Raw genomic sequence first — 22661 nt, 5'->3', positions numbered from 1 at the left:
TGGTTCTGTATAGGGGAGTGTTCACCTGGTCTACTGGTATAACTGGTTCTGTATAGGGGAGTGTTCACCTGGTCTAGTGGTATAACTGGTTCTGTATAGGGGAGTGTTCACCTGGTCTGGTGGTATAACTGGTTCTGCATAGGGGAGTGTTCACCTGGTCTAGTGGTATAACTGGTTCTGTATAGGGGAGTGTTCACCTGGTCTAGTGGTATAACTGGTTCTGTATAGGGGAGTGTTCACCTGGTCTAGTGGTATAACTGGTTCTGTATAGGGGAGTGTTCACCTGGTCTAGTGGTATAACTGGTTCTGTATAGGTGAGTGTTCACCTGGTCTAGTGGTATAACTGGTTCTGTATAGGTGAGTGTTCACCTGGTCTAGTGGTATAACTGGTTCTGTATAGGGGAGTGTTCACCTGGTCTAGTGGTATAACTGGTTCTGTATAGGGGAGTGTTCACCTGGTCTAGTGGTATAACTGGTTCTGTATAGGGGAGTGTTCACCTGGTCTGGTGGTATAACTGGTTCTGTATAGGGGAGTGTTCACCTGGTCTAGTGGTATAACTGGTTCTGTATAGGGGAGTGTTCACCTGGTCTAGTGGTATAACTGGTTCTGTATAGGGGAGTGTTCACCTGGTCTGGTGGTATAACTGGTTCTGTATAGGGGAGTGTTCACCTGGTCTGGTGGTCTACTGGTTCTGTGTAGGTGAGTGTTCACCTGGTCTAGTGGTATAACTGGTTCTGTATAGGTGAGTGTTGTCTAGTGGTATAACTGGTTCTGTATAGGTGAGTGTTCACCTGGTCTACTGGTTCTGTATAGGTGAGTGTTCACCTGGTCTACTGGTTCTGTATAGGTGAGTGTTCACCTGGTCTACTGGTTCTGTGTAGGTGAGTGTTCACCTGGTCTAGTGGTATAACTGGTTCTGTATAGGGGAGTGTTCACCTGGTCTAGTGGTATAACTGGTTCTGTATAGGGGAGTGTTCACCTGGTCTAGTGGTATAACTGGTTCTGTATAGGGGAGTGTTCTCCTGGTCTGGTGGTATAACTGGTTCTGTATAGGGGAGTGTTCACCTGGTCTAGTGGTATAACTGGTTCTGTATAGGGGAATGTTCACCTGGTCTAGTGGTATAACTGGTTCTGTATAGGGGAGTGTTCACCTGGTCTGGTGGTATAACTGGTTCTGTATAGGGGAGTGTTCACCTGGTCTAGTGGTATAACTGGTTCTGTATAGGGGAGTGTTCACCTGGTCTAGTGGTATAACTGGTTCTGTATAGGGGAGTGTTCACCTGGTCTAGTGGTATAACTGGTTCTGTATAGGGGAGTGTTCACCTGGTCTAGTGGTATAACTGGTTCTGTATAGGGGAGTGTTCACCTGGTCTAGTGGTATAACTGGTTCTGTATAGGTGAGTGTTCACCTGGTCTAGTGGTATAACTGGTTCTGTATAGGGGAATGTTCACCTGGTCTGGTGGTATAACTGGTTCTGTATAGGGGAGTGTTCACCTGGTCTGGTGGTCTACTGGTTCTGTGTAGGTGAGTGTTCACCTGGTCTAGTGGTATAACTGGTTCTGTATAGGGGAGTGTTCACCTGGTCTGGTGGTATAACTGGTTCTGTATAGGGGAGTGTTCACCTGGTCTGGTGGTATAACTGGTTCTGTATAGGGGAGTGTTCACCTGGTCTAGTGGTATAACTGGTTCTGTATAGGGGAATGTTCACCTGGTCTGGTGGTATAACTGGTTCTGTATAGGGGAGTGTTCACCTGGTCTGGTGGTCTACTGGTTCTGTGTAGGTGAGTGTTCACCTGGTCTAGTGGTATAACTGGTTCTGTATAGGTGAGTGTTGTCTAGTGGTATAACTGGTTCTGTATAGGTGAGTGCTCACCTGGTCTACTGGTTCTGTATAGGTGAGCGCTCACCTGGTCTACTAGTTCTGTATAGGTGAGTGTTCACCTGGTCTACTGGTTCTGTATAGGTGAGTGTTCACCTGGTCCACTGGTTCTGTGTAGGTGAGTGTTCACCTGGTCTAGTGGTATAACTGGTTCTGTGTAGGGGAATGTTCACCTGGTCTAGTGGTATAACTGGTTCTGTATAGGGGAGTGTTCACCTGGTCTAGTGGTATAACTGGTTCTGTATAGGTGAGTGTTGTCTAGTGGAATAACTGGTTCAACTGAGTTAGCGGAAGCAGACATCTATCTACATGAAAATCTATAGTGCAACAATTTAAAACACTCAACTCCACAATTTAATCAAGAAACGAAATCAAAGCATGTACAATTGACAGTGCATTCACAGTTCACCAAATAGACGTGCAACTACTCTGCTCTCCACCTGACAATTTGGTATTGCACTTGCGGGCTTGTTAATAAATGAATGACTGCAGAAACATAATATATAGCCTAGTGAAAATCCCTTCATAGTATTTACATGATCTCAAATGGAGACCTCTTATTATCCAAATCTGTAGTGTTCTTCAGATTCCCTTTATCCTGGCAACTGACGTGGTGTTATTCTACTGTGAATAGCTAACTGGTTGAACATGTTTCCCGGTCCAAGAGCAATCCCTCTTGTTTGCTGGCATATCAAAGCTCCGTCCCAAAATGACTCCTAGGGGCTCTGGTCAAAAGTAGTGCACTACATAGGGAGCCGTTTGGGATGCACACACTGGTCAAAAGTAGTGCACTATATAGGGAATAGGGTGCTATGTTTGATACATTTTCTCAGGTGTCCTGGTTAAGTCTATAGTGCAGAATACTGTATTTTATAAAACTTTACTGTGACTACTATTTAAGTCTTTCTAGAATGATCAGATCTCTACACTCAGTGGCCAGTTTATTAGGTACACCACCCCGTTCACGAAAATGGTTAGAGATGGACCTGATACACTGGGGGTCCGACCCGGTTCCAGATGGACCTAATACACTGGGGGTCCGACCCGGTACCAGATGGACCTAATACACTGGGGGTCCGACCCGGTACTAGATGGACCTGATACACTGGGGATCCGACCCGGTTCCAGATGGACCTAATACACTGGGGGTCCGACCCGGTACTAGATGGACCTGATACACTGGGGGTCCGACCCGGTTCCAGATGGACCTAATACACTGGGGGTTCGACCCGGTACCAGATGGACCTAATACACTGGGGGTTCGACCCGGTTCCAGATGGACCTAATACACTGGCCAATGAGTGTATTTATCTATTATTATGGAGACTAACCAAGGGACTGTTTTTATGTGTTGAAATTCAGAAGAATACCAGCAAGGTAGCGGATGGAAGTTAGACTAAAGTATTTCCCCCAAAAAATGTGTTCTGCTATTTTACACCATCACCCAAAACAACCTTACACAATCCGTATGCTTGAATATTCAGAAAGGTATCATTCACTGAGCGAGCACCCACAATTAAACATGATTTTTTTTTAAACATTCAGGATAATAAACAGAACAGAACGAACAGCATAAGTCTACAACACATCCAGTTCCAGAAATGATAAAACAAAAATGTAATAATAATATTATTCCCGGGGTTAAACTTAGATGGCGGGTCTGCGTTTCACATTCACTGGTAGGATCTACAGCAGGGTTGGCCTATCAGAGTTTGGGAGGCAAATCAGTTTTCAATTCAGGAGGTGAATCGATAAAATGCCCATTTCTTTTCTATGAGGATTTTCTAAATTCAAGAAAATGTACTGAATTGAGAAATGAATCGATCCCAAGTCGCTCTGTGAGCTAAGCAACAGAACACTAATAGGGTGCGTCGCAAACCACAAACTATTCCCCTTCACGGTGCACTACTTTCACCCAGAGCCCAATAGCTAAACAGGGAATAGTGTGTAGTGCACTAAACATGTAACGGAAGCTCAGTTCTTCTTCATGGAGTCCAGCATGCGGAGGATGTGCAGGAAGAGGTTAACGATGTCCAGGTACAGGTTAATGGAGGCTAGGACGTGCTCCTCGGGGGACAGCTGGTGCATCAGAAGGTGGGTGTCATAGATGATGAAACCACAGAACAACAGAGCACCTGCACCAGCAAACACCAGCTCCACCGTGTCGTTCTGGAAGAAGAGCTAGGGGAGGGGGGGGGGGGAGAGGGAGGGAAGAGAGGAGACTCAGATTAAACTGTGGACAGATGGATTGACTGACGGATGGATTAAGGATGGATGGATGATAGATGGATGACTGACTGACACGACAAGGCGTCAATGAGGAATGACTACTTAATGGATAATGTAGAAATAATGGATGTTGAAAAGAGTGGTAATGATCTACCTCTACTGTAGTAATAACCACTACCTGAAGGAAACCACCTCTACTGTAGTAACCACTACCTGAAGGAAACCACCTCTACTGTAGTAGTAACCACTACCTGAAGGAAACCACCTCTACTGTAGTAACCACTACCTGAAGGAAACCACCTCTACTGTAGTAACCACTACCTGAAGGAAACCACCTCTACTGTAGTAGTAACCACTACCTGAAGGAAACCACCTCTACTGTAGTAATAACCACTACCTGAAGGAAACCACCTCTACTGTAGTAGTAACCACTACCTGAAGGAAACCACCTCTACTGTAGTAGTAACCACTACCTGAAGGAAACCACCTCTACTGTAGTAACCACTACCTGAAGGAAACCACCTCTACTGTAGTAACCACTACCTGAAGGAAACCACCTCTACTGTAGTAGTAACCACTACCTGAAGGAAACCACCTCTACTGTAGTAGTAACCACTACCTGATGGAAACCACCTCTACTGTAGTAACCACTACCTGAAGGAAACCACCTCTACTGTAGTAACCACTACCTGAAGGAAACCACCTCTACTGTAGTAACCACTACCTGAAGGAAACCACCTCTACTGTAGTAGTAACCACTACCTGAAGGAAACCACCTCTACTGTAGTAGTAACCACTACCTGAAGGAAACCACCTCTACTGTAGTAACCACTACCTGAAGGAAACCACCTCTACTGTAGTAACCACTACCTGAAGGAAACCACCTCTACTGTAGTAACCACTACCTGAAGGAAACCACCTCTACTGTAGTAGTAACCACTACCTGAAGGAAACCACCTCTACTGTAGTAATAACCACTACCTGAAGGAAACCACCTCTACTGTAGTAACCACTACCTGAAGGAAACCACCTCTACTGTAGTAGTAACCACTACCTGAAGGAAACCACCTCTACTGTAGTAACCACTACCTGAAGGAAACCACCTCTACTGTAGTAACCACTACCTGAAGGAAACCACCTCTACTGTAGTAGTAACCACTACCTGAAGGAAACCACCTCTACTGTAGTAGTAACCACTACCTGAAGGAAACCACCTCTACTGTAGTAGTAACCACTACCTGAAGGAAACCACCTCTACTGTAGTAACCACTACCTGAAGGAAACCACCTCTACTGTAGTAGTAACCACTACCTGAAGGAAACCACCTCTACTGTAGTAACCACTACCTGAAGGAAACCACCTCTACTGTAGTAGTAACCACTACCTGAAGGAAACCACCTCTACTGTAGTAGTAACCACTACCTGAAGGAAACCACCTATACTATAATAACCACTACCTGAAGGAAACCACCTCTACTGTAGTAACCACTACCTGAAGGAAACCACCTCTACTGTAGTAACCACTACCTGAAGGAAACCACCTCTACTGTAGTAACCACTAACTGAAGGAAACCACCTCTACTGTAGTAGTAACCACTACCTGAAGGAAACCACCTCTACTGTAGTAGTAACCACTACCTGAAGGAAACCACCTCTACTGTAGTAGTAACCACTACCTGAAGGAAACCACCTCTACTGTAGTAGTAACCACTACCTGAAGGAAACCACCTCTACTGTAGTAGTAACCACTACCTGAAGGAAACCACCTCTACTGTAGTAGTAACCACTACCTGAAGGAAACCACCTCTACTGTAGTAGTAACCACTACCTGAAGGAAACCACCTCTACTGTAGTAACCACTACCTGAAGGAAACCACCTCTACTGTAGTAGTAACCACTACCTGAAGGAAACCACCTCTACTGTAGTAGTAACCACTACCTGAAGGAAACCACCTCTACTGTAGTAACCACTACCTGAAGGAAACCACCTCTACTGTAGTAACCACTACCTGAAGGAAACCACCTCTACTGTAGTAACCACTACCTGAAGGAAACCACCTCTACTGTAGTAACCACTACCTGAAGGAAACCACCTCTACTGTAGTAGTAACCACTACCTGAAGGAAACCACCTCTACTGTAGTAGTAACCACTACCTGAAGGAAACCACCTCTACTGTAGTAACCACTACCTGAAGGAAACCACCTCTACTGTAGTAGTAACCACTACCTGAAGGAAACCACCTCTACTGTAGTAACCACTACCTGAAGGAAACCACCTCTACTGTAGTAACCACTACCTGAAGGAAACCACCTCTACTGTAGTAACCACTACCTGAAGGAAACCACCTCTACTGTAGTAACCACTACCTGAAGGAAACCACCTCTACTGTAGTAACCACTACCTGAAGGAAACCACCTCTACTGTAGTAACCACTACCTGAAGGAAACCACCTCTACTGTAGTAACCACTACCTGAAGGAAACCACCTCTACTGTAGTAGTAACCACTACCTGATGGAAACCACCTCTACTGTAGTAACCACTACCTGAAGGAAACCACCTCTACTGTAGTAGTAACCACTACCTGAAGGAAACCACCTCTACTGTAATAACCACTACCTGAAGGAAACCACCTCTACTGTAGTAGTAACCACTACCTGAAGGAAACCACCTCTACTGTAGTAACCACTACCTGAAGGAAACCACCTCTACTGTAGTAGTAACCACTACCTGAAGGAAACCACCTCTACTGTAGTAACCACTACCTGAAGGAAACCACCTCTACTGTAGTAACCACTACCTGAAGGAAACCACCTCTACTGTAGTAACCACTACCTGAAGGAAACCACCTCTACTGTAGTAGTAACCACTACCTGAAGGAAACCACCTCTACTGTAGTAGTAAACACTACCTGAAGGAAACCACCTCTACTGTAGTAACCACTACCTGAAGGAAACCACCTCTACTGTAGTAGTAACCACTACCTGAAGGAAACCACCTCTACTGTAGTAGTAACCACTACCTGAAGGAAACCACCTCTACTGTAGTAACCACTACCTGAAGGAAACCACCTCTACTGTAGTAACCACTACCTGAAGGAAACCACCTCTACTGTAGTAGTAACCACTACCTGAAGGAAACCACCTCTACTGTAGTAACCACTACCTGAAGGAAACCACCTCTACTGTAGTAACCACTACCTGAAGGAAACCACCTCTACTGTAGTAACCACTACCTGAAGGAAACCACCTCTACTGTAGTAGTAACCACTACCTGAAGGAAACCACCTCTACTGTGGTAGTAACCACTACCTGAAGGAAACCACCTCTACTGTAGTAGTAACCACTACCTGAAGGAAACCACCTCTACTGTAGTAGTAACCACTACCTGAAGGAAACCACCTCTACTGTAGTAGTAACCACTACCTGAAGGAAACCACCTCTACTGTAGTAACCACTACCTGAAGGAAACCACCTCTACTGTAGTAGTAACCACTACCTGAAGGAAACCACCTCTACTGTAGTAGTAACCACTACCTGAAGGAAACCACCTCTACTGTAGTAACCACTACCTGAAGGAAACCACCTCTACTGTAATAACCACTACCTGAAGGAAACCACCTCTACTGTAGTAACCACTACCTGAAGGAAACCACCTCTACTGTAGTAACCACTACCTGAAGGAAACCACCTCTACTGTAGTAGTAACCACTACCTGAAGGAAACCACCTCTACTGTAATAACCACTACCTGAAGGAAACCACCTCTACTGTAGTAACCACTACCTGAAGGAAACCACCTCTACTGTAGTAACCACTACCTGATGGAAACCACCTCTACTGTAGTAACCACTACCTGAAGGAAACCACCTCTACTGTAGTAGTAACCACTACCTGAAGGAAACCACCTCTACTGTAGTAACCACTACCTGAAGGAAACCACCTCTACTGTAGTAGTAACCACTACCTGAAGGAAACCACCTCTACTGTAGTAACCACTACCTGATGGAAACCATCTCTACTGTAGTAACCACTACCTGAAGGAAACCACCTCTACTGTAGTAGTAACCACTACCTGATGGAAACCACCTCTACTGTAGTAGTAACCACTACCTGAAGGAAACCACCTCTACTGTAGTAGTAACCACTACCTGAAGGAAACCACCTCTACTGTAGTAACCACTACCTGAAGGAAACCACCTCTACTGTAGTAGTAACCACTACCTGAAGGAAACCACCTCTACTGTAGTAGTAACCACTACCTGAAGGAAACCACCTCTACTGTAGTAACCACTACCTGAAGGAAACCACCTCTACTGTAGTAGTAACCACTACCTGAAGGAAACCACCTCTACTGTAGTAACCACTACCTGAAGGAAACCACCTCTACTGTAGTAGTAACCACTACCTGAAGGAAACCACCTCTACTGTAGTAGTAAACACTACCTGAAGGAAACCACCTCTACTGTAGTAACCACTACCTGAAGGAAACCACCTCTACTGTAGTAACCACTACCTGAAGGAAACCACCTCTACTGTAGTAGTAACCACTACCTGAAGGAAACCACCTCTACTGTAGTAACCACCACTACCTGAAGGAAACCACCTCTACTGTAGTAGTAACCACTACCTGAAGGAAACCACCTCTACTGTAGTAGTAACCACTACCTGAAGGAAACCACCTCTACTGTAGTAGTAACCACTACCTGAAGGAAACCACCTCTACTGTAGTAACCACTACCTGAAGGAAACCACCTCTACTGTAGTAGTAACCACTACCTGATGGAAACCACCTCTACTGTAGTAGTAACCACTACCTGAAGGAAACCACCTCTACTGTAGTAGTAACCACTACCTGAAGGAAACCACCTCTACTGTAGTAACCACTACCTGAAGGAAACCACCTCTACTGTAGTAGTAACCACTACCTGATGGAAACAACCTCTACTGTAGTAGTAACCACTACCTGAAGGAAACCACCTCTACTGTAGTAACCACTACCTGAAGGAAACCACCTCTACTGTAGTAACCACTACCTGAAGGAAACCACCTCTACTGTAGTAGTAACCACTACCTGAAGGAAACCACCTCTACTGTAGTAGTAACCACTACCTGATGGAAACCACCTCTACTGTAGTAGTAACCACTACCTGAAGGAAACCACCTCTACTGTAGTAGTAACCACTACCTGAAGGAAACCACCTCTACTGTAGTAACCACTACCTGAAGGAAACCACCTCTACTGTAGTAGTAACCACTACCTGATGGAAACAACCTCTACTGTAGTAGTAACCACTACCTGAAGGAAACCACCTCTACTGTAGTAACCACTACCTGATGGAAACCACCTCTACTGTAGTAACCACTACCTGAAGGAAACCACCTCTACTGTAGTAGTAACCACTACCTGATGGAAACCACCTCTACTGTAGTAGTAACCACTACCTGAAGGAAACCACCTCTACTGTAGTAGTAACCACTACCTGAAGGAAACCACCTCTACTGTAGTAGTAACCACTACCTGAAGGAAACCACCTCTACTGTAGTAACCACTACCTGAAGGAAACCACCTCTACTGTAGTAACCACTACCTGAAGGAAACCACCTCTACTGTAGTAGTAACCACTACCTGATGGAAACAACCTCTACTGTAGTAGTAACCACTACCTGAAGGAAACCACCTCTACTGTAGTAGTAACCACTACCTGAAGGAAACCACCTCTACTGTAGTAACCACTACCTGATGGAAACCACCTCTACTGTAGTAACCACTACCTGAAGGAAACCACCTCTACTGTAGTAGTAACCACTACCTGATGGAAACCACCTCTACTGTAGTAGTAACCACTACCTGAAGGAAACCACCTCTACTGTAGTAGTAACCACTACCTGAAGGAAACCACCTCTACTGTAGTAACCACTACCTGAAGGAAACCACCTCTACTGTAGTAGTAACCACTACCTGAAGGAAACCACCTCTACTGTAGTAACCACTACCTGAAGGAAACCACCTCTACTGTAGTAACCACTACCTGAAGGAAACCACCTCTACTGTAGTAGTAACCACTACCTGAAGGAAACCACCTCTACTGTAGTAACCACTACCTGAAGGAAACCACCTCTACTGTAGTAGTAACCACTACCTGAAGGAAACCACCTCTACTGTAGTAACCACTACCTGAAGGAAACCACCTCTACTGTAGTAGTAACCACTACCTGAAGGAAACCACCTCTACTGTAGTAGTAAACACTACCTGAAGGAAACCACCTCTACTGTAGTAACCACTACCTGAAGGAAACCACCTCTACTGTAGTAACCACTACCTGAAGGAAACCACCTCTACTGTAGTAGTAACCACTACCTGAAGGAAACCACCTCTACTGTAGTAACCACCACTACCTGAAGGAAACCACCTCTACTGTAGTAGTAACCACTACCTGAAGGAAACCACCTCTACTGTAGTAACCACTACCTGAAGGAAACCACCTCTACTGTAGTAACCACTACCTGAAGGAAACCACCTCTACTGTAGTAACCACTACCTGAAGGAAACCACCTCTACTGTAGTAACCACTACCTGAAGGAAACCACCTCTACTGTAGTAGTAACCACTACCTGAAGGAAACCACCTCTACTGTAGTAGTAACCACTACCTGAAGGAAACCACCTCTACTGTAGTAACCACTACCTGAAGGAAACCACCTCTACTGTAGTAGTAACCACTACCTGAAGGAAACCACCTCTACTGTAGTAACCACTACCTGAAGGAAACCACCTCTACTGTAGTAGTAACCACTACCTGAAGGAAACCACCTCTACTGTAGTAGTAACCACTACCTGAAGGAAACCACCTCTACTGTAGTAGTAACCACTACCTGAAGGAAACCACCTCTACTGTAGTAACCACTACCTGAAGGAAACCACCTCTACTGTAGTAGTAACCACTACCTGATGGAAACCACCTCTACTGTAGTAACCACTACCTGAAGGAAACCACCTCTACTGTAGTAACCACTACCTGAAGGAAACCACATCTACTGTAGTAACCACTACCTGAAGGAAACCACCTCTACTGTAGTAACCACTACCTGAAGGAAACCACCTCTACTGTAGTAGTAACCACTACCTGAAGGAAACCACCTCTACTGTAGTAACCACTACCTGAAGGAAACCACCTCTACTGTAGTAACCACTACCTGAAGGAAACCACCTCTACTGTAGTAGTAACCACTACCTGAAGGAAACCACCTCTACTGTAGTAACCACTACCTGAAGGAAACCACCTCTACTGTAGTAACCACTACCTGAAGGAAACCACCTCTACTGTAGTAGTAACCACTACCTGAAGGAAACCACCTCTACTGTAGTAGTAACCACTACCTGAAGGAAACCACCTCTACTGTAGTAGTAACCACTACCTGAAGGAAACCACCTCTACTGTAGTAACCACTACCTGAAGGAAACCACCTCTACTGTAGTAGTAAACACTACCTGAAGGAAACCACCTCTACTGTAGTAACCACTACCTGAAGGAAACCACCTCTACTGTAGTAGTAACCACTACCTGAAGGAAACCACCTCTACTGTAGTAACCACTACCTGAAGGAAACCACCTCTACTGTAGTAACCACTACCTGAAGGAAACCACCTCTACTGTAGTAACCACTACCTGAAGGAAACCACCTCTACTGTAGTAGTAACCACTACCTGAAGGAAACCACCTCTACTGTAGTAGTAACCACTACCTGAAGGAAACCACCTCTACTGTAGTAGTAACCACTACCTGAAGGAAACCACCTCTACTGTAGTAACCACTACCTGAAGGAAACCACCTCTACTGTAGTAGTAAACACTACCTGAAGGAAACCACCTCTACTGTAGTAACCACTACCTGAAGGAAACCACCTCTACTGTAGTAGTAACCACTACCTGAAGGAAACCACCTCTACTGTAGTAACCACTACCTGAAGGAAACCACCTCTACTGTAGTAACCACTACCTGAAGGAAACCACCTCTACTGTAGTAACCACTACCTGAAGGAAACCACCTCTACTGTAGTAACCACTACCTGAAGGAAACCACCTCTACTGTAGTAACCACTACCTGAAGGAAACCACCTCTACTGTAGTAACCACTACCTGAAGGAAACCACCTCTACTGTAGTAGTAACCACTACCTGAAGGAAACCACCTCTACTGTAGTAGTAACCACTACCTGAAGGAAACCACCTCTACTGTAGTAGTAACCACTACCTGAAGGAAACCACCTCTACTGTAGTAGTAACCACTACCTGAAGGAAACCACCTCTACTGTAGTAGTAACCACTACCTGAAGGAAACCACCTCTACTGTAGTAACCACTACCTGAAGGAAACCACCTCTACTGTAGTAACCACTACCTGAAGGAAACCACCTCTACTGTAGTAACCACTACCTGAAGGAAACCACCTCTACTGTAGTAGTAACCACTACCTGAAGGAAACCACCTCTACTGTAGTAGTAACCACTACCTGAAGGAAACCACCTCTACTGTAGTAACCACTACCTGATGGAAACCACCTCTACTGTAGTAGTAACCACTACCTGAAGGAAACCACCTCTACTGTAGTAGTAACCACTACCTGAAGGAAACCACCTCTACTGTAGTAACCACTACCTGAAGGAAACCAGATTTTAACAGTAAACATAAACAGTGAAAAGGACTAAACTCACCTTCATGAAACCAGCGATGATCAGGATCCACAGGCCAGAGAACAGTCTGGAACAAAATGAAGGTTCAGATTCTGTTCCGAGTGTTCAACCATTGGATACCTATTACACCTCGTCTGCAGTTGACAACAATACAGTTGTGGATACAGTTGTGGATCCTGTTGTCGATACAGTTGTGTGTGAAGCTTTATCAAGAAGGGGCCTCCCGAGTGGCGCAGCGGTCTAAGGCACTGCATCACAGTGCTAGAGGCGTCACTACAGACCCGGGTTCATTCCCGGGCTGTGCCACAACCGGCCGTGAGTCCCATAGGACGGGGCACAATTGGCCTAGCGTAGTCCGGGTTAGGGGAGGGTTTGGCCGGGGGGGATTTACTTGGCTCATCACGACTCATCTAGCGACTCCTTGTGGCGGACCGGGTGCCTGCAAGCGGACCTCGGTCGCCAGTTGAACGGTATTTCCTCCGACACATTGGTGTGGCTGGCTTCCGGGTTAAGCTGGCGGGTGTTAAGGAGCGCGGTTAGGCGGGTCATGTTTCGGAGGCCGCATGACTAAACCTTCGCCTCTCCAGAGCCCGTTGGGGAGTTGCAGCGGTGAGACAAGATCGGAAATTGGGGAGAAAAAGGGTGGTAAAATACAAAATAAAGGAATAAAATAAGAAGGGGTCTTAGTGGCTCCTATGGTCATAACATGAGACAGCACTAACACATCTGGGACCAGGCTAGCTCTGGGTGTTTACAAATCACCTCTAAATAAACAGGTCATATATCTGTAGCAGTGTAGCAGTGAGCAGCTATAAAAACAGGTAATATATCTGTAGCAGTGAGCAGCTATAAAAACAGGTAATATATCTGTAGCAGTGAGCAGCTATAAAAACAGGTAATATATCTGTAGCAGTGAGCAGCTATAATAACAGGTAATATATCTGTAGCAGTGAGCAGCTATAATAACAGGTAATATATCTGTAGCAGTGTAGCAGTGAGCAGCTAACAGGTAATATATATGTAGCAGTGTAGCAGTGAGTAGCTAACAGGTAATATATATGTAGCAGTGAGTAGCTAACAGGTAATATATATGTAGCAGTGAGCAGCTAACAGGTAATATATCTGTAGCAGTGAGCAGCTAACAGGTAATATATCTGTAGCAGTGAGCAGCTAACAGGTAATATATATGTAGCAGTGAGCAGCTATAATAACAGGTAATATATATGTAGCAGTGTAGCAGTGAGCAGCTATAATAACAGGTAATATATATGTAGCAGTGTAGCAGTGAGTAGCTAACAGGTAATATATATGTAGCAGTGTAGCAGTGAGCAGCTATAATAACAGGTAATATATATGTAGCAGTGTAGCAGTGAGCAGCTATAATAACAGGTAATATATATGTAGCAGTGTAGCAGTGAGTAGCTAACAGGTAATATATATGTAGCAGTGTAGCAGTGAGCAGCTATAATAACAGGTAATATATATGTAGCAGTGTAGCAGTGAGCAGCTATAATAACAGGTAATATATATGTAGCAGTGTAGCAGTGAGTAGCTAACAGGTAATATATATGTAGCAGTGTAGCAGTGAGCAGCTAACAGGTAATATATATGTAGCAGTGAGTAGCTAACAGGTAATATATATGTAGCAGTGAGAAGCTAACAGGTAATATATATGTAGCAGTGTAGCAGTGAGCAGCTAACAGGTAATATATATGTAGCAGTGTAGCAGTGAGTAGCTAACAGGTAATATATATGTAGCAGTGTAGCAGTGAGCAGCTAACAGGTAATATATATGTAGCAGTGTAGCAGTGAGAAGCTAACAGGTAATATATATGTAGCAGTGTAGCAGTGAGCAGCTAACAGGTAATATATATGTAGCAGTGTAGCAGCTAACAGGTAATATATATGTAGCAGTGTAGCAGTGAGCAGCTAACAGGTAATATATATGTAGCAGTGTAGCAGCTAACAGGTAATATATATGTAGCAGTGTAGCAGTGAGAAGCTAACAGGTAATATATATGTAGCAGTGTAGCAGTGAGCAGCTAACAGGTAATATATATGTAGCAGTGTAGCAGTGAGTAGCTAACAGGTAATATATATGTAGCAGTGTAGCAGTGAGCAGCTAACAGGTAATATATATGTAGCAGTGAGAAGCTAACAGGTAATATATCTGTAGCAGTGTAGCAGTGAGCAGCTAACAGGTAATATATATGTAGCAGTGTAGCAGTGAGTAGCTAACAGGTAATATATATGTAGCAGTGTAGCAGTGAGCAGCTAACAGGTAATATATATGTAGCAGTGTAGCAGCTAACAGGTAATATATCTGTAGCAGTGTAGCAGTGAGAAGCTAACAGGTAATATATATGTAGCAGTGTAGCAGTGAGCAGCTAACAGGTAATATATATGTAGCAGTGTAGCAGTGAGCAGCTAACAGGTAATATATATGTAGCAGTGTAGCAGTGAGCAGCTAACAGGTAATATATATGTAGCAGTGTAGCAGCTAACAGGTAATATATATGTAGCAGTGTAGCAGTGAGCAGCTAACAGGTAATATATATGTAGCAGTGTAGCAGTGTAGCAGCTAACAGGTAATATATATGTAGCAGTGTAGCAGTGTAGCAGCTAACAGGTAATATATATGTAGCAGTGAGCAGCTAACAGGTAATATATATGTAGCAGTGTAGCAGCTAACAGGTAATATATATGTAGCAGTGAGCAGCTAACAGGTAATATATATGTAGCAGTGAGCAGCTAACAGGTAATATATATGTAGCAGTGTAGCAGCTAACAGGTAATATATATGTAGCAGTGAGCAGCTAACAGGTAATATATATGTAGCAGTGTAGCAGCTAACAGGTAATATATATGTAGCAGTGAGCAGCTAACAGGTAATATATATGTAGCAGTGTAGCAGCTAACAGGTAGGTCTGCATCCGAAATGGGACCCTATTCCCTACATAGTGCACTACTGTTGAAAAAGAGGGTGCCATTTTGGACGCAGCCAGGTCTCTGACAGGAGTTTAAGGCCTCTTACCCAGCTCCCAGTTTACTGAAGTCTCTCTTAGACTGGAAGGTGTAGGCAGTCAGCCCAAGGAACACCGCTGCTGTGAGGAAGAAGGCCTGGAGCACGATGGAGTACTCATAGAAGGTCACTACAGGGACGAACACAAACACATGGTTGATTCACAATGTATAGGAGGGAAAAAACAACATGGCCTGCATCTGAAATGGCACCCTATTTCCTGTTAAGGGCACTACTTAGTGACCCTATTCCCTATAAAGGACACTACTTAGTGACCCTATTCCCTATAAGGGACACTACTTAGTGATTCTATTCACTATAAAGGACACTACTTAGTGACCCTATTACCTATAAAGGACACTACTTAGTGACCCTATTCCCTATAAAGGACACTACTTAGTGCACCCTATTCCCTATAAAGGACACTACTTAGTGAACCATATTCCCTATAAAGAACACTACTTAGTGACCCTATTCCCTATAAAGGACACTACTTAGTGACCCTATTCCCTATAAAGGACACTACTTAGTGACCCTATTCCCTATAAAGGACACTACTTAGTGCACCCTATTCCCTATAAAGGACACTACTTAGTGCACCCTATTCCCTATAAAGGACACTACTTAGTGCACCCTATTCCCTATAAAGGACACTACTTAGTGCACCCTATTCCCTATAAAGGACACTACTTAGTGCACCCTATTCCCTATAAAGAACACTACTTAGTGACCCTATTCCCTATAAAGGACACTACTTAGTGTACCCTATTCCCTATAAAGGACACTACTTAGTGCACCCTATTCCCTATAAAGGACACTGCTTAGTGCACCCTATTCCCTATAAAGGACACTACTTAGTGACCCTATTCTCTATAAAGGACACTGCTTAGTGACCATATTCCCTATAAAGGACACTACTTAGTGACCCTATTCCCTATAAAGGACACTACTTAGTGTACCCTATTCCCTATAAAGGACACTGCTTAGTGCACCCTATTCCCTATAAAGGACACTACTTAGTGACCCTATTCCCTATAAAGGACACTACTTAGTGACCCTATTCCCTATAAAGGACACTACTTAGTGACCCTATTCCCTATAAAGGACACTACTTAGTGACCCTATTCCCTATAAAGGACACTACTTATTGACCATATTACCTATAAAGGACACTACTTAGTGACCCTATTCCCTATAAAGGGCACTACTTAGTGCACCCTATTCCCTATAAAGGACACTACTTAGTGCACCCTATTCCCTATAAAGGACACTACTTAGTGACCCTATTCCCTATAAAGGGCACTACTTAGTGACCCTATTCCCTATAAAGGACACTGCTTAGTGCACCCTATTCCCTATAAAGGACACTGCTTAGTGCACCCTATTCCCTATAAAGGACACTACTTAGTGCACCCTATTCCCTATAAAGGACACTGCTTAGTGCACCCTATTCCCTATAAAGGACACTACTTAGTGACCCTATTCTCTATAAAGGACACTGCTTAGTGACCATATTCCCTATAAAGGACACTACTTAGTGACCCTATTCCCTATAAAGGACACTACTTAGTGTACCCTATTCCCTATAAAGGACACTGCTTAGTGCACCCTATTCCCTATAAAGGACACTACTAAGTGCACCCTATTCCCTATAAAGGACACTGCTTAGTGCACCCTATTCCCTATAAAGGACACTACTAAGTGCACCCTATTCCCTATAAAGGACACTGCTTAGTGCACCCTATTCCCTATAAAGGACACTGCTTAGTGACCCTATTCCCTATAAAAGGAACTACTTAGTGCACCCTATTCCCTATAAAGGACACTACTTAGTGACCCTATTCCCTATAAAAGGAACTACTTAGTGCACCCTATTCCCTATAAAGGACACTACTTAGTGACCCTATTCCCTATAAAGGACACTACTTAGTGACCCTATTCCCTATAAACGACACTACTTAGTGACCCTATTCCCTATAAAGGACACTACTTAGTGCACCCTATTCCCTATAAAGGACACTACTTAGTGCACCCTATTCCCTATAAAGGACACTGCTTAGTGCACCCTATTCCCTATAAAGGACACTGCTTAGTGCACCCTATTCTCTATAAAGGACACTACTTAGTGACCCTATTCCCTATAAATGACACTACTTAGTGACCCTATTCCCTATAAAGGACACTACTTAGTGCACCCTATTCCCTATAAAGGACACTACTTAGTGCACCCTATTCCCTATAAAGGACACTGCTTAGTGCACCCTATTCTCTATAAAGGACACTACTTAGTGACCCTATTCCCTATAAAGGACACTACTTAGTGACCCTATTCCCTATAAAGGACACTACTTAGTGCACCCTATTCCCTATAAAGGACACTACTTAGTGCACCCTATTCCCTATAAAGAACACTACTTAGTGACCATATTCCCTATAAAGGACACTACTTAGTGACCCTATTCCCTATAAAGGACACTACTTAGTGACCCTATTCCCTATAAAGGGCACTACTTAGTGACTCTATTCCCTATAAAGGACACTACTTAGTGACCCTATTCCCTATAAAGGACACTGCTTAGTGCACCCTATTCCCTATAAAGGACACTACTTAGTGCACCCTATTCCCTATAAAGGACACTACTTAGTGACTATTCCCTATAAAGGACACTACTTAGTGACTCTATTCCCTATAAAGGACACTACTTAGTGACCCTATTCCCTATAAAGGACACTACTTAGTGAACCATATTCCCTATAAAGGACACTACTTAGTGACCCTATTCTCTATAAAGGACACTGCTTAGTGCACCCTATTCCCTATAAAGGACACTGCTTAGTGCACCCTATTCCCTATAAAGGACACTACTTAGTGACCCTATTCCCTATAAAGGACACTGCTTAGTGCACCCTATTCCCTATAAAGGACACTGCTTAGTGCACCCTATTCGCTATAAAGGACACTACTTAGTGCACCCTATTCCCTATAAAGGACACTGCTTAGTGCACCCTATTCGCTATAAAGGACACTGCTTAGTGCACCCTATTCCCTATAAAGGACACTACTTAGTGACCCTATTCCCTATAAAGGACACTACTTAGTGACCCTATTCCCTATAAAGGACACTGCTTAGTGCACCCTATTCCCTATAAAGGACACTACTTAGTGACTATATTCCCTATAAAGGACACTACTTAGTGACCCTATTCCCTATAAAGGACACTACTTAGTGACCCTATTCCCTATAAAGGACACTACTTAGTGACCCTATTCCCTATAAAGGACACTACTTAGTGACCCTATTCCCTATAAAGGACACTACTTAGTGACTATATTCCCTATAAAGGACACTACTTAGTGACCCTATTCCCTATAAAGGACACTACTTAGTGACCCTATTCCCTATAAAGGACACTACTTAGTGACCCTATTCCCTATAAAGGACACTACTTAGTGCACCCTATTCCCTATAAAGGACACTACTTAGTGACCCTATTCCCTATAAAGGACACTACTTAGTGACCCTATTCCCTATAAAGGACACTACTTAGTGCACCCTATTCCCTATAAAGGACACTACTTAGTGACCCTATTCCCTATAAAGGACACTACTTAGTGCACCCTATTCCCTATAAAGGACACTACTTAGTGACTCTATTCCCTATAAAGGGCACTACTTAGTGCACCCTATTCCCTATAACTAAGTAGTGTCCTTTATAGGGAATAGTCCCTAAGTAGTGCCCTTTATAGGGAATAGGGTCACTAAGTAGTGCACTATATAGGGAATAGGGTGCACTAAGTAGTGCACTATATAGGGAATAGGATGCCATGTCAGATGCAGGCACGGAGTGAAGCCTGTGGTGTTGCTATGGAAACTGATATATTTCCTGAGGAGAACCATAAGCTATAAATAATATCATATTACTAATGAGATCAGAGGTGTCTCACAGTAAATTAACTAATTGATTATTTCTTGAGACACAAACAGAATGAATTAAACGTTGTTTATATAGAGGCGTTGGATATTTTCAACGAAAACATAAAATACAACTTTACAAGAGATGACTTGACATCAAGCGGGGCAGAACTCACCTGCGGTAGCAACAGAGACGGACTCCAACAGAGTCTGAAAGAGACAAAGAAAACAATGTTAGGTTAAACTAATTCCCTACATAGTGCCCTACATTTAACCAGAACCCTATGGGCCCTAGTCAAAAAGTAGTGCACTATATAGGGAATAGGGTGCCATTTGGGACGTAGCCTGTGCAAATCAGAACTTACGAATGCGGCAAGCAGGTATAGGTTAATGGGGTGTTGATGTCTGTAGAAGGCTAGGGCAACGATCAACACCAGGGAGCCGATGGCTGACACCAACACTACAGCTGGACTGGGGTGGGGGGGGGACAGAACCAATGAGAAAGTCAGAACCAAGCCAACCAGGCACAGTGTTGGACAGATTATACTACTGCACATCTGGTTGTGCTCTTGTCTCTTGCATTCTCCACTGCATGTTCCATAAGGAGTTGGGCAAGATGGCAGAAACAGACTTGACACCCAGGCTGGAGAGATTAGTATTATAGTAGGGTAGTAATTCTATGTCGTCGTATCACAGTATATGAATACATGCACAATACTGGTGTATAGGGCTCTGTGGGGGGGTCGAGGATTGGCGTACATTCATTTTTTTCCCTCAAAAATGAATGTATGCCTATTCTAACGGTTATTTTATTTTCATGCCGGTCTTCATCCATAACCGGCGATTACCATGGTTACAGCACTAGTGGTGTATGCATGCAACTATCCGAATGTACTAATATCTGTCATAACAATATTGTTACCCCTCTACCACAGTGTTTCCCAGATATGCCCATTGAATTATGTAGGCCTACTAATAGTTCACAATTTACCTTGAATGGACAAAGTCCTTGATGGTGTCACAGAACATGAAGAGAGCAGAGGTAGCCGTGGTCAGGATGATCTGAAGAGACAGGATGGTGTACACCTTGCGCAGGAAATCTGTTCAGGGGAGAGAGAATAGATCGATAGCTAGCTTACTGACATCATGATTTAATTTAGTTAAAATTCTAGACCAGCAGATTTATTTGATTCTGTCATTTAGTTAGATACCACCACAATAAATATCACATCGTTTATTTCATTTGGCAAGGCATGATCTAGATATATTGATAAGATGGCTTGCTAGTTAGCGACCATCATCAGCTAGGCTAACTGAGTAAATAGACTACAACGGGACTTCTCTTACCCATCCGGATTTGCACACTCGCAGTCGCAACGTTTGTCCCATAGTTGAAATCATCTTCAATAGAAGACCGAGGGTATTTTTCAGGTGTAGTCATCTTGATCCAGCTTTAATTGAGAGTAAAATACTGTCTGATGTTTTCTGTTTTGGGGCCCTTGCTCAGCTGTTTCCGTAGACGTGCGTCAGTTCAGTCCACTTCCGGCTTGGTTTGTAAACGTTCGTCATGTGACATGGCTCGTGATTTCTGTGAAACCTGCAATACCAAAACACACCACTAACTGTCGACAAAGGGGTCATTTTCAGGAAACTATTAAAACAGTAGAGAACAGTCGTGGTCAAAAGTTTAGAGAATGACACAAATATAAATTTTCACAAAGTCTGCTGCCTCAGTTTTCATGATGGCAATTTGCATATACTCCAGAATGTTATGAAGAGTGATCAGATGAATTGCAAAGTACCTCTTTGCCATGAAAATTAACTTAATCCCCCAAAAAAACATTTCCACTACATTTCAGCCCTGCCACAAAAGGACCAGCTGACATCATGTCAGTGATTCTCTCGTTAACACAGGTGAGCGTGTTGACGAGGACAAGGCTGGAGATCACTCTGTCATGCTGATTGAGTTAGAATAACAGACTGGAAGCTTTAAAATGAGGGTGGTGCTTGAAATCATTGTTCTTCCTCTTAACCATGGTTACTTGCAAGGAAACATGTGCCGTCATCATTGCTTTGCACAAAAATGGCTTCACAGGCAAGGATAATCCGGCTAGTAAGATTGCACCTAAATCAACCATTTATCGGATCATCAAGAACTTCAAGGAGAGAGGTTCAATCAACCCAAGAAAGTCCAGCAAGTGCCAGGACCATCTCCTAAAGTTGATTCAGCTGCGGGATCAGGGCACCACCAGTGCAGAGCTTGCTCAGGAATGGCAGCAGGCAGGTGTGAGTGCATCTGCACGCACAGTGAGGCGAAGGCTTTTGGAGGATGGCCTGGTGTCAAGAAGGGCAGCGAGGAAGCCACTTCTCTCCAGGAAAAACATCAGGGACAGACTGATATTGTGCAAAAGGTACAGGGATTGGACTGCTGAGGACTGGGGTAAAGTCAATTTCTCTGATGAATCCCCTTTCCGATTGTTTGGGGCATCTGGAAAAAAGCTTGTCCGGAGAAGACAAGGTGAGCGCTACCATCAGTCCTGTGTCATGCCAACAGTAAAGCATCCTGAGACCATTCATGTGTGGGGTTGCTTCTCAGCCAAGGGAGTGGGCTCACTCACAATTTTGCCTAAGAACACAGCCATGAATAAAGAATGGTACCAACACATCCTCCGAGAGCAACTTCTCCCAACCATCCAATAACAGTTTGGTGACGACCAATGCCTTTTCCAGCATGATGGAGCACCTTGCCATAAGGCAAAAGTGATAACTAAGTGGCTCGGGGAACAATAATAATAATAATAATAATAATATGCCATTTAGCAGACGCTTTTATCCAAAGCGACTTACAGTCATGCGTGCATACATTTTTTTTTTTTGTGTATGGGTGGTCCCGGGGATCGAACCCACTATCTTGCCGTTACAAGC

At 43.9% G+C, this 22661-nt stretch overlaps 1 protein-coding gene across 1 annotated transcript; it reads right to left on the bottom strand.

Annotated features, from left to right (window-relative positions):
* Positions 1 to 2212: 2212 nt before the first annotated feature.
* Positions 2213 to 21311, bottom strand: LOC311117552 (protein lifeguard 4-like). Its single transcript, XM_084192478.1, has 7 exons — positions 21084 to 21311; positions 20728 to 20836; positions 20102 to 20207; positions 19913 to 19946; positions 15835 to 15952; positions 12822 to 12867; positions 2213 to 4062 (listed from the first exon to the last, which is right to left on the bottom strand). Exons 1-7 carry the CDS (start codon positions 21175 to 21177, stop codon positions 3856 to 3858), a joined length of 714 nt encoding a protein of 237 aa, XP_084048604.1. The 5' UTR covers positions 21178 to 21311; the 3' UTR covers positions 2213 to 3855.
* Positions 21312 to 22661: the final 1350 nt, after the last annotated feature.

The sequence above is a fragment of the Coregonus lavaretus genome (assembly GCF_964263955.1).
Source record: "Coregonus lavaretus genome assembly, contig: HAP1_SCAFFOLD_175, whole genome shotgun sequence".
Classification (NCBI taxonomy): Eukaryota; Metazoa; Chordata; class Actinopteri; order Salmoniformes; family Salmonidae; genus Coregonus; species Coregonus lavaretus.
This window is presented reverse-complemented; position numbering and strand designations above follow the sequence as displayed.